The 14,230-nt window shown below is 41.6% G+C and overlaps 1 protein-coding gene across 1 annotated transcript in view; it reads left to right on the top strand.

The window, feature by feature from the left end:
* Positions 1-114: 114 nt before the first annotated feature.
* The window catches only part of snrka (SNF related kinase a), a 62,415-nt gene continuing 48,299 nt past the window's right edge, over positions 115-14,230 (top strand). The window contains 2 exon segments of the mRNA XM_073487602.1: positions 115-278; positions 1,137-1,850. Of these exon segments, the coding sequence (XP_073343703.1) occupies positions 1,262-1,850 (589 nt within the window). The 5' untranslated portion in view covers positions 115-278; positions 1,137-1,261.

Below are 14,230 nucleotides of genomic sequence, written 5' to 3' on the forward strand. Positions count from 1 at the left end.
ACACGTATAACGTTGTATTGTAATGCTGGAAAAATTCTGAAAATCTCGACACTTTTTGCAGCACGTGAAGGTAGCATCACAGCCCCACCGCCTCTGCTAGGAGGATACAACGATTCCGAATAGGGCTGCCCTTGCCAACGATACAATGCTTCGTTTAACGGATAAACCCCGGGCATAGGCACCGTCTGAGTGCCGCGGTCTCCTCGAAAAGGCGGTACCCTCCTCGTCTTCTCTGATAATTTACGACAAGCTTCAGTAGAGAGCACCCAAAATACCCGGTAAGGACCGGACTCAGGGCTTTATGTTCAACGTTACCAAAGAGAAGCTGGAGAGGTGAGCTGAGCGAGCCGTAGTAACTTTAGCATGCTAGATGCTAGCTATGGCTAGCTGTGTGTGATACAGCAGCACCTGTGTACCTGTAAGACCAACGCTCAGTTATACATGTGTCTGTGTAGAAATGATCAGTGGATGGGTCTGTAAATTAGTAGGTGACCCTCTAACGTTGAAATAAAACCCCAGTTAACGTTAGTCAGCCAGTCGGCTAACGTTGATCAATCAATGAACAACGAGCTAGCCGCTGGCAACGATGAGCTAACGTTAGTTGTTTGTGCTACCGCTGGGCCCGTAATGCAGCTGACTTCTGAACTAGTCTGTCAGTCGCAGCTGTGGTAGCAGAACAGCTGACTAAACATGCGGCTATTGAAAGCCTTCTACGATAGTTTTAGGAAAGTTTTACACATTTCATTGTAGCAGCACGAGGCAGCACATCGGGATAAATTAGCTATCGGTAGTGCAGTAGCTATCCTGTCAAAACAAGCCCGACGCCTCCTCGGAAGGTTCAGCAAGCAGGATCTAACGTTAAATATGAAGTTTTTATGCTAATATTAGGCATATTTATTTTGACTCTTTCTGTTCAGTTAATATATACTAGCATTATTCTGATCAGTGCTGCTCTCTGAGTAAGGGAGGGTGCAGGTACGTGTTGTCAGACATAGTATTGTCTGACAGATATTACTATGAGGTGAACGTAGGAAATGATTTAAATTCTATTTGCACTTGTGTATGTCTCATTCAGTTTAATTGGCAATCAGTGTTTATCAAAACTGTAGTAATACTGTGTCTCTCATATCATTTAGGAAGCAGGAGCCATGGGTTTCTCCTCCGGCCTTCGATGAACTGAACTAAGCTGGAACCACAGGACTCGGCCAACCTGCCCCTGCCCACAGTGGGGGCTCCCCTCACCCCATCACCCTCTTCAGCTATGGCAGGCTTCAAGCGGGGTTATGATGGCAAGATTGCTGGCCTGTACGACCTGGACAAGACGCTGGGCCGTGGCCACTTTGCTGTTGTCAAGTTGGCACGCCATGTCTTCACTGGTGAGAAAGTGGCGGTGAAGGTGATCGACAAGACTAAACTGGACACTGTGGCCACAGGCCACCTCTTCCAGGAAGTCCGCTGCATGAAGCTGGTCCAGCACCCCAACATTGTGCGCCTATATGAAGTGATAGATACGCAGACCAAGCTTTACCTCATCTTGGAGCTAGGCGATGGAGGGGATATGTTTGACTACATCATGAAACATGAGGAAGGTCTGAATGAAGAGCTGGCTAAGAAATATTTCGCCCAGATTGTTCATGCTATCTCCTACTGCCATCGGCTGCATGTGGTGCACAGGGACCTCAAGCCAGAGAATGTGGTGTTCTTCGAGAAACAAGGACTGGTCAAGCTCACTGACTTTGGTTTCAGTAACAAATTTCAGCCAGGGAAAAAGCTGACAACCAGTTGTGGATCTCTGGCATACTCTGCACCGGAAATACTGCTTGGAGATGAGTATGATGCTCCAGCCGTAGGTATGCAAAACATGTAGGCTGATTAATGATGGTAAATTAATGAAATGAGTCACACTGTTAATTAGAAGATGACAGAGTTACAGTGCAATACTACCAGACAGGATGTGAGCTGGATTTTTGCATCAGTCCATTTATAGCCCATTTCACATATTAAGTCTGGACAATATCCAGAGCATCAGCTCAGGATATTGTCGACAGTTGCTTGTTCACAGATGCAGCACACAACAGGAGATTGTCCGTGTTAAACATTCACATATGTTGAAAATACTCTGTATGGTTTGGCCAGGAAATGGCGCCTGGGTAGGATGCTAGAGACGGCTCAGTAGAGAAGAGAACGAGCTGGGCAGATGTTTTGCTCTATTCACACATATGGCCTGGATTTAGGACTAGGGAGCGGACAGGGTAAAGTCCGGGGCAAATATTGCAGACATTTGTGTTCATGCATAGAGCTCCTCTGGGTAAACTCTGGATAAATCCAGAGGTACAGTGCATGTCTGAAAGGGGCTTATGAAAGCCTGGGGCTTATGAAAGCCTGGTACTTTCACACAGGCACAATTGGCATTTTATTTAGAATTTAAATCCATTGATTCATTTGAGATGGATGGACCAGGGCTATGGCACCAATTCAGTGTCCAGTGCACTTATGAACTCCATCCCCTCCCAGAGAGCACAGGCTTCTGGCATGAAACTACACAGTATGTCTTTATCAAAGCCTAGGCACAGTGGTGTAATGAGGTTGACAATGTGGCTATCACCTGTTTCAGTAGTTGTCACACCCTTCTGTGACACTGTGGCTGTTAGTTTGCTTGCAGAGCCTGAATACATGTTCACCGTGGCCTGTTTAGATAGCCTCTATTCAGAACAACCATCAATCATGTGCCAGGGCCCTGTGGAACAGAATATGCAGAGTTGGATTTAAATATCAAGCTGTGTGTCCAACAGCAGTATGCTGCTAACAGTACTTGACACTGATCATTTTGCAGGTTGCCATAGCCCATGTGCTACAAGGTAAGTTCTACTATTAGTGATGTCCATGGGTGTCCCATTGCACTACATTTCACTGGCTCATTGATTTTCTATGAGGGCTGACAGAGTACAGACAGAGAGATTGTCTGGCTTTCTATGACTGATATATATTTCACATCAGGTATCTTCAGTGATGACAAACCATGGGAATGAGTCCTGCTCTTGAATTGGATAATGAAATGTGCCCAGTTAAGCTTGTATTTCGACTCGGTGTGGTTGTTCATGTGGTGCTAATCCTGAAGGAGTCTGAAATTGGTCTCATGATTGTTTATGCGTGTAGGACATGCTGTCAAAGGCAGTCAGCTAGGTATTATGTGTTTCCCCTATTTTCGTCATGGTTCTCACAAACTCACAGCAGAGGCAATGAGGATGTGGTTACTTTCTAATTGAACCTTATACAGAAACCCACACATACCCACTCCTCCTAAGAACTTTCATGTGTTATTATTTAACCTGGACAGTGAAAGTAGTATGTTGCTCTGCAGTATTGCACTGTGCTGTTAGAGCAATTGTTTGTAATAATTCATAGCTGTTCCTTGTATTGGAGCTAGGTGATAGGGGGAATATGTCTGATGCGAGATTGTCCATGTTAGGTCTTGCTGCTGTTGGCTCCATGCAATGCACAGGGACCTGAGGGTCAGTTCATGTTCGGTTCTCACAGAAGCCACAACTGGTTAAGCTTGCTGACCTGTAATGAGCTGTGATATGCTATGGAAGACTGCATTTTCCAGTTATATGTATATTTTTTTTAATCATAAACAGATTCCCTTTTGTGGACTGCATCTTCAGATAGGATTTGATAATATAGGGTGCAAGGACAAAAAATAGTTGTCCAGGTTACGATAAAATCCTCTAAATTCTGGCATTATTCAACATAGTGTAAGTACAGAATCAATGCAGACAATGCTTGTTGCCACAAGTGCAACAATTCTTTTGCATGTAAGAGCGGGAACATGAGCAATCTTTCAAAACATCTAGCGAAAGTAAATCACATACAGACAGTGAAATGCACAGTTTTCGACCGCCTAGCTCGTAGTTCCTCATCTACCTCAGGTATGTTATGCTAGCAGGAGCCCACACAGAGTTAATTGAATTCAATACAAACATAGGTTGATAGCCATTAATAACCATTAGTCAGCTGAATATTTAGCTATGCGGTCATCAATTCTGTCTGATATGGTGGAAGCATCATCCAAACCAAGGTCAATTCATAATATGAACTTTGTTGGGGTCTCTATGATAAGTAACCCTAACCAACTTTATGACTGAAATAGATAAATAAGATAATAGCTCAAACAATGGCTGACATTAAACGCGTCGCTCCCCACTATATGAAAATATTGGACTGGTGTAGTCCTATATTTTCATATAGTGGGGTGTTTCTTCATGTATAACGTTTGCCGAATGAACAAATAGGCCCAATTAGTCAAGAATGTGTTGTAGACAGTGTTTCACAACTTTTATACAATTTCTCCTAATGCAACACGTTCAAAATTTTGTGTTTTTTTAAGGGAGTCAGGTGAAGAAGGTACAGGTTTTTACAGCAATGCCGCGAAGAAACTGACACTTTTTACAAGGAAAGAAACATCTTAATGCTGAATTTACAAGAAGGCACCAATGAGTTAAAATTTGCCATAGCCGTTTCACAAAGTTGCTTAACTTTCTCCTCATGATGCAATAACTTCTAAAATCACTCAATTTGTAAGGGAGTCTAGGATATTGCTGTTACTAGTGACATTCATCACTTCATTATGTGGTCCATTTCCATGACTTTCACACACACAAACACACACACACACACACACACACACACACACACTCACACACACAAACACACAAGCCGATAAGAGTACTGTTAAAGTACTAGATTAATAAGCAGTATCGTTAAGAGTAGTGGTACCTTTAAAATGTTAACAATACCCGTACCTAGTGTTGAGGGCTGACATGTATCAGCATTTCTTTTAACCACGTCCAATCTTTCCATCACTGCTCTGATGGTTAATATTTGTCTGACTGCAGAGCTCCTGAAAAACTCCCGAGCTGGAAAGCATGTTGTGTTACTATGACAACAGTTAGTTGCAAAGTCATTAGCTGTGGTGAGTTTTTATGGCCCTTGAAAGACCAGGCCGTGAGTGTCTGTGGCCCTAGTTTTTGCTGTGTGTCCCACAACGTTGACATCGGCAGCCCTTGACGAAGGCCCGTCAGTGAAAGAAATCACTCTTATTGGCTGTTCAGCTAAGTGAATCAGAAACGGAGGTGAGAAAAGCAAACAAATAACTAAAGTATAGGTGACGCACAGAATGCTCTTCTCATTTGCCATTGGCAACCTTTTATCAGACATATTCTTGATTGAGATAGCTATATTATGTCTAAGGCACCGATACACAGACATTTGTTGTCACAGGTGCATGCACTTCATTAAGTGAGAAAAGGACGTTTTGGGCAAAATGGCACCCGTGGAGCAGGCCATCATGTCCAACCTTGCATCATATGTAATAAATTGAAAACGTTGTATCGTTGTACATTTTTAACTCATACAGGTGCAGAACATACAAGCTAGTTGACGCTGGCTGTAGTGTTTGTGGTGTATTCAAGTGCAACTTGAAGCCCAGGCACAGGTGACGTAAGGCAGCATAACAGTTAGCCTTTGTCGCTGCTAGTTCTTTGATGGTTTGGAGTGTCCATAACTTACACCAGTAATTTTGATATAGACTGCTTTATACTTCTTTTTTCAAATGTTTAAAAATAGAACATAAAATGTAGCTAATGAGGCAGATTTTATTTCTTAAATTTGGTAAAACCTTATTTAAAAGCACACAAATGTACAATGATAAGATAAAACGTGCGGCACCCGTGGCCCATCCACAAGCAGCACCCACCTTTGGAAAAAGACAATATTTAACATTTGTGAACTTGCCCAACACTTTTGTGTTTGTTGAAGTAGTTTTGAATGAAAAGTTTATTCTTTTGCTCCACCTACTGCATTGTTGAGGTCAGACCAGAGGCATCAGGTATCTTGTTCCATTCTTCCCAGTATTAAACTGTTTCCGTGCAACTGTTGATGCTGCAGAGGCTATGTATGATCGGACTTTTGAATATCCAGAGCATCTAGTCCAAAGTGTATCCCATGACCTGTGTCTTGAGGTGTTTAATATGACCTTTTCCTTCCATGAGCCTGTAGTGTACCACCATCTGCACTGGCTGCTGGCCTCCCTGCGCTCAGAATTATCAATAGTCATAATCAATATGTAGCTCACTATACTTTCTTGCGCTGAGCAGGGCTGTTTAGTGGGCCTAACAATCTGTGTGCTCTGGCAGTTGTGCATGATACACTTATAGGGACTGATAGTAATTGTATAGGTCCTTCTTTTGGCCATGCTATACAGCCAAAGCCCTGTGCAGTTGTTGTGTTTAGAGTACTTGGCAGCCATCGATGGCCACTCTTTGGCGGTGCCATGTTTTTGTTCTGTACTTCTCTTTGCAGTTTGGTCAAGTGTTGCAGTGGCTGTGGTGAGGCTTGTGGTCAGAGCCGTTAGCTTTGTATGTTTGTTCCTGCCCAGGCCACAAAAAGGCTTACATTTGGTCTTAAAGTCTTTCTTGGTGCCAAAACAGAAGTGTATATTTAGGCATGTTTGAACGATTAAAATTACGATATTTTTTCCATAACACATTTGAGAAGCACATTTATTGTCTTTCCATTTCATCCTCATATAAATGAAGCAGGATAAAGTGCAGTACAATCAATGACAACTGGTAGTTTCATTACAAAGGGTGATGTCTTACCTTCATGTACCATTTGATAGTGAAGCCAGATGAACACTTGTATTAAGAGTCTCAACATGTTCTGCTTTAGGCACTCTTTGGTTAATGGAAAGCTCTAGACTTTAAAAAGCCTTCCTGTGTACAAGTAGCCACCAATGACCTATATCAACCTATGTGTGCTTTGCAGAGCCATTTGGCAGGACCTGTTGTCTGCCCTGTGAGCAGACATCATCACAAGTGTGTCTCTAGAGAACAGGCAGAGAGGCTCTTAATTGCAGTCCTGGTTACTGTTGCCTGCTGCCAGTAGATGAGAAGAACAGTTAATCCATGCTATTGTTTGGACTGGGCCAGGAGAGAATGAGAGGGAGGTAGGATGCGGCGATTACACAGTCCCGTATTGACACAGACTGGCTTGCTTTGATTAGAACTCATTCATCTGGTTACTTCCACTGGGTCAAAGACCAGCTTCCTCATTATGTGGACCATTTTCCTCCCCAAACCAAATGTTTGTCCTTGTTTCTACTAGTTGTGCACTAGTAAAGTATTACTTTTTTGGGTAGATTTGTTTTGTCTTAAATCTGCTCAGGAAGAATCACTTATACATTACACATTATATTATATCACAAAGACAATGGAGTGAGACTTAATGATGACAGAAGAACTTCAGTGTCTATATGCCGATTTCATAAATCACTGGTCCTTTTGACTCAGTGTTACAGATACTTTAAATGGCCTGAATCATTTCAATGGCCCTGCTGGCTTTTGTTTCACTAGTGCAGTGCATGCTGTTTGGCACAGATTTTCTGATATTGTGAGGGGTTGACAGATCCAGTGTCAAGCTTCCTGAACTGCTCACAGCTTCATCAGGGTCACCCGATATTAATGTCAAACATGATATATACAAACACAATTTGCAATATAAACTCTTGATTATTACATTGGTACTATCCGAGCCGGGCCACAACAACCAATGAGAGAGGCATCCCTAAGCAGCTGACGGTGCTCCTGAGTAATGGCAACCATTCTTGTCCTTGAGGCTAACATTAGCTAGTATGCTACTGTTGACAGAAACTTAAAATCTCACCTCCAGTCCTGGCTGAAGAATAGAAAGCCCACGTCGACCACTTCTCCCGACTCATTCACACTTGTTGAATCTCTACTTTTGTTTTGTTTGTTCTTACTGCAACTCATTACTACAGGAAGTTGTTGCACCATGCTAATCTCCTTTTCCACGCCCCCACTTCTGCACAGAGTGGTGTTGCTGTTTAAATGTATTAATATTGAACGTGTTGCGTGTCTAAATTGCACCAATCTATAGTAATAATACTGAGTTAACAGTTCATTTTTATCGTTACTGTGTGAATAGGAGGCTGTGATGTAAAATGAAGAGCCCTGTCCTTCCTGTGATTTACAGGCAATCTAACAAATTAGTCAGGAGGACATCCATGTTTTTGTTTGGATCGAGGTTATGTTCACAGAACAATAATGAAATTCACATTGTTGGTTCGATTGTGAATGTGCACGTTGACAGTCTTCATTTGTCTTGGAGCAGCATTTTGTTCCTAGCATTTTGTAATGGCTGACCAGGATAGAAAGATGTGCATGTTCAAACACACACAAATACACTCAAGTACAGCAGTTTTGTCACATAGAAGTGTTAAAGAGGCATGTGCAAATATGTGTTGCATAACTCAACATCTCAGACCGACCGATTTGAAGGTTTGTAGGAATTGTTCATGGACAAACAGGTTTATCCGGAAGGATGACTTACTTACTTGCTGCATACTCATGTGCATGGCCGTACCCAGCATTGAGGTCACCAAGGTCCAGACCTCGGTATTTTTTTTCCAAGTACACTTGAATCTTTTTGAATTGCACTTTTTGTTTAATTTATTTTGAGCTTGTGGATAAAAACTGCTACTGAAAAAACTGAATTTTTTCCATAGTGCAGTGTTGGTTGTCATAGTTGCACTTTTTTATTTATTTTTTATTGCTTAAATAAGTGACTAAATAGTTTTAATAGTATAGTTACTGAAGTGTTATGTTATGTTAAATAAATTTGAGAAGTTGAACATTTTCCTTGATTTGGGTCACGGCTTGTCGTTAAGGGGTGATGGTGGGTCCCGAACCAGTTGAGAACCACTGCTCTACTACATAGCAAATTTGAATTTTGGACCTCTGTATTTCTAAAATCCTGCGTACAGCCCTGCTCATGTGTCCACGGTGTGCACATAGTTTTTTGAGGGTGACACTACAGTAGCAACACAGTTAGCATGATAACCTGATAAACTCTGTCAAACCTTTTGGCTGATATTAGTTTACAGTTATCTAGAGAAACATTGGCAAATTATGTCTTTACTGATGGTGTTAAACTAAGTTCTGTTTCTGCTTCAAAGGTTTCTGTTCACCTTCTTGAAATCTTTAAAAAAGGAACTTAAAAGTAGGGCTACAAGTTGGTCTTATTTATCATTTCTTTACTGGCATAGAATTAGACAGTAGAGCTGTGAGTCTTCACTGACCTCATAATATTTCACCTCAACGATACGAGTGCTAAATTATTCTTAATGCATCATGATGCATCTCAATGTATTGCATCCTCAATTTTCTACATTACTGCACATGGCAAATTTGTAATCTTTTAATACAAGCAGTAAGACAAATCTAAATTCCTTTTTTATTGAGAAAACAACATACAATATAAAAAGTTGCATCTTATCAATCTGAATGACCCATTTCAGTGCATAAATATTACAAAAACAAAACATAACTCCTTCTGTAGTGCATTTCATTTATGCTGTAATCTACAAACATATCGTCTCCATATAGTAACTCCCAGTTACTAATAACATTAACAATAACTGTTGTGTCCCACTAAGTCATGGTTGTGTAACAGTAAGCTTTTTTTGCTTTATTGGTTAAAACTGGTAACTACATTGCATCACTAGCTGTTTTCATTCTTATTTAGAATGTATAACATGTACTGTTTGGTAGTGGAGAAATGTTTTGACAGAGTGACTAAATCTAAAACTAGATGTCACTAATTTTTACATTTATTTTGTCTCTTTTGACCTTGATTGTTTTTTTTCTTCTGCGAGAATGATAATAATGAATCTGAGATCGGCATTGCTTGCATCAGTGTTGACATATCCTGATGCTTCTTGTGATAAAAGTTGAGCTGATATATTCAGGTAAACGCAGAGTTCATTAATATGCTTAGTGCTTTACACGTGTGTGGGAATTGATCTGGGTATAAAGAGTCAGTCGCGAAGAAAAAAAATACAACTTTCCTCATCTCGTTTCGTCTTGTCTGGTCTACTCTTCAGGTCATGTTTCAGCAGTCGAGGTGTGCCCGCTGCTAGGTGCATATAGGGGAAACACTGGTTTGAATTAACACTGTTTTTCGAGGATGAGTAAAAGGCAGCCTTCTTATGTGTAACTTTACAAAAATATGGACAAAATGAGAAGTAATGACAGCTGGTAAGCTCTCCAGTTTGATCCATGATGATGCCCTAATATTTGACATCCTGGTATACAGGATTGTCATACACAGTCTGGTACAATGTAGTTGTGTTGCTGTCTTCACTGATCAGAAAGGAAGTGGTATGAAAATGTGTTTAGGATTATTACTAGTCCATTCTTAATTAAGGGGCTGGATAGGATGGGCCCATATAGCCTGTTAAACTGCTAAGAGAAATGTAAGTGTCTATTTGTGTCCCATTTATGAGGTGACACTTGGGAGACGAAGTTGAATCTCAAGGGAGAGAAGGTTGTGGAGGAGTGTTGCATGTGAATGAGGATGGGAGTTTCAGAGCACATGCATTATGTTCTACTTCCATTAAAACCAGTTTGACATATGATGCCAGTTGGCACATCTGGCATCAGTCACAATATGCAAATCACATGAGCATTAGGAGCATGCTACTGAGAATTACTCCCGCTGCCTCCCACAATAACTTGTAGATCTGAGCTTTTGTCCCAAATTCTTGAGCTTGTAGAGCTACAATGGCTAGATGTTCATACTTAGTGGCCCCTTGCACCTCTTGAATTAATTTCAAAGCATAAGAATTCAGGAAAAGATGGTGGGTAACCTGATATGACTGTATGACTGTGTGTGTGAAGTAGTTATTTAGAAAGGCAAGGGAGGATGCAGGCCTACTTTGGCATTGTGGTTGAGAGAGCAAATAGTCAGCTGAAGTTTTGGTGGGGATTAATCAGAGCTAGCCGGGCACCCAAGAGACACACACAAATGGAGAGAGACACAAATGGATGACTGGGTGGCAAAGGTTAAGCATTGCAATCATCGGGCCATTTTCATGACTTGGAGAAAGATCATTTTGTTTTTATTGCTGGTGTGTGGAACTGTGGGATTTTTCTTCTCTTTTTAAGGGAGAACTTTAAAGGGAAAAAACTAACAAAAAAAACCCAGATGCATAAGGCTAGGTTTTGTTTCATTTATTTTCAACTGACAGTTTGTTCCAATTAGTGATTAGTGCGATAGTTGATACAGCCTGTATGCAAGGCAAGTTTATTGAGCACCATTCACACAAAAGGCAAATTCCACATGCTTTACAGGGGTAAGACATTAGAAAGTTTGAAAAAAAAGACAATTTAAAAAAAAATAGCTAGCAAATAAATAATTAGATTAAAGACAGGTTATGTGTTATCTAATTGTAAAAAGCCACTGATGTAGCCCTTACTGCAATGAGCTGACAGTTTCACCTTAGGTATTCAGGAAGCTTCTTCCACAGGTGGGGAGCAATCATACTAAAAGCTGCTTCTCTTTGCATGGAAGAGCATTAAGTAAACAGTGAACATACACTCTAACATACAGGGCTGGCCCAAGGCATAAGCGAACTAAGCGGCTGGAAAAAAAAAAAAAAGAAATAATAAATTTGTGATTTTAGTACCCTCTAAGGCATAGGTCACTAACAGGTGGACCGCGGTCCGAGTCCGGACCCAGACGCTATCCTATACAGACCTGGACCTATAGTCAATAAAGTATTTTAAATTTTGATGGGGTGCTTCTATTTTGGCCGGTGCAGCTTTTCTAGACTTTACGGTACGGGTTTAGCGGATCAGGAAATCCACTGACCAATTGCATGCGAGTTAAGCCATCCCACGTGATGCTACTCAGCCAATCAAATCTGTGCATTCCAGGCGATAAACATTGCGACTCTGAATACGAAAGAGGTGAGAAGCGAGTGACGGAAAGATGAGTGAGCGATACAGGGAGAAGACAGAGAGACGAGTGAGCCGGAGACAACAGAGAAAAATAACCACACATGGCGTTCTCTAAGAAGAGAAAAGTGGACAGCAAAAACAGAGCTTTCAACCCAGAATGGACAGACTCATTCGTGTTCATTCTTCCCAGTGCAAGCACAAAACCAGTCTGTCTCATATGCTCAGAGACTGTGACACTCATAAAAAGTGTCAATGTGAAACGCCACTATGAGACAAAGCACAAAGTTTCTGACCAAACATACCCACTCAAATCTGAACTGAGGTCACAGAAAATAGGCAAACTCAGAGCCCAATATGAACAATTCACCCGGATCCTGACCCATTCATTCACTGCCCAACAGCGTGCTAATGAATGTTCCCTCAGAGTCGCTTGGATTTTGGGTCAATACAAAAAGCCATTTACTGATGGAGGGGTTGTCAAGGAGTGCATGAGTGCAGTAGCTGAAACCTTACTTGAGGGGAAACAGAAACAGAAATTTTATTTTTCAAAATGAAGTACTTTATTTTAAGATGCAAACATTTTTTAAAAGCTATTTTATTTATTTTCACTTTTATTTTTAAATGCAGCCCTTCTTTTTCTTAGAGAGAAGAAAATAATACATATCTACAGTATTATATCTGTATAATTAAATGTTAAGTGACAATAAATATTGTCGAAATGTTTTTGAAATGTTCTTTCTTTATTTGATTTGACTGTCAGTTGTTGATTACATGCAGACGTTGATACAACTACTAGGCTACTTCAATATATATCACACTAAATCATAACCCAAGTTAGACATTATGATGTTCCAGACCTTTGCTTGAGAAAAATTTCTCTAAAGGTGCGTTCACACCGGACCTTTTATTTTTGTTGCTGGCGACAAGTTTACGTATTAAGTCAATGCAAATGAGCGACTGAGCGATTAATCGCTCAGGCGAAAAAACCGCTGGGGCTCCGAGCGACAGCGACCGAGCGACGGAGCGAAAAAGCGCTCAATCGCTCTGTCGCTCGAGATGAGCAATCCCAAGTCTCTGGCCGTCAGTCGCTTGTTGCTCAGCGCTGATTGGCTGCCGTAATCTATGTGTAACTATGACAACTACTAAAACCATGGAAACGTAATACAACTCCACCGGTCCGGAAGAGCAAAGCCAGCTTTACGTTGACACACACACACACACACACACACACACACACACACACAGCCACTCACCGGAGACAAATGGCCAGGCGCTCCTCAGCTGGGATGGAGCGCCTGTAGTTGGTGTCCAACCGGGCAATCCTGCCTCCGATTCTCGCCAACAGCTTGTCAAACTGGGCTGTTGTCAGCCGCGTATACCGTTGAAAATGACGTCATCAGAGCGATCTGTTGAAATGTGCCGACGAGCGACTGCAGCTAAGCGACAGAGCGATTTTTTTGGAGCGACAGCGACAAAAATAAAAAGTCCAGTGTGAACGCACCTTTACTGGACCTATTTGAATTTTAGTTGAATACCCCTGCTCTAAGGTTAAAAGGTGACTGGTTTGGTGTAAATAACAACTATATTAATACAGGGGTCTACCAAGCCCAGGGGGCCAGAGGTCTAGAGGGGCCAGGAGCCCCAAAACATTTGTGGCATGTGAGCAAGGATGGATTACTGAATGAGCCTACCGGGCCAAAGAGGTCAAGGGGCCCTAAAGCCCAAGTCGTTGCGTGAAGTAACTACCTCAATAAGTCAAAAAGCAAAAGGCTATGAATCTGAACTAATTTAGGTATTGCCCTTCTCCAGCTGGTCATCCCAAAAATGCATTAGAATACAGGAAATCACATCTACCAAATTCAGAATTTCCTGGGGGAGGACCCCCAAACCCCCCTTCCCCCATTTGCACCCACTTTCGTTCAATTAAGGTAGGGGGCGTCCTTATGCATCTGTGCCCAGGGGGACAGTAGTTCATAATCCATCACTGTACTAATACAATTTATAATGTAACATTATAGTGTGACATTTGTGTCAATAATTGTCAAGCACAGGTGACTCCGCGGTGGTGGGAGGGGGGCCCTAAATCAAATTCTGCTTAGGGCCCCCAAAAGGCTTGGGCCGGCACTGCTAACATGGGTCATATTTTTATGCAGGGCTGATAATAAACACATGTAAATGTGATGTAAATGCCAATTTCTTTTTTATTTTCACCTGTCTGCTTTTACATCTAGAGGCTGCTTAAAAACAGCCTCCGTCCAGAGACTGGATGCATCTTGGCGATGCCATCTTATGCATTGGCATGCTCGAGGTGTTTTCACTCGCATACAACTGTCAAACAGTTCTGATGAACAGATTTGAAAGACACGGGTGGGTTCATTATTCCCTGTAAAGCTACTGTGTCTCATTTGAAC

The sequence above is a fragment of the Pagrus major genome, chromosome 18 (assembly GCF_040436345.1).
Source record: "Pagrus major chromosome 18, Pma_NU_1.0".
NCBI lineage: Eukaryota > Metazoa > Chordata > Actinopteri > Spariformes > Sparidae > Pagrus > Pagrus major.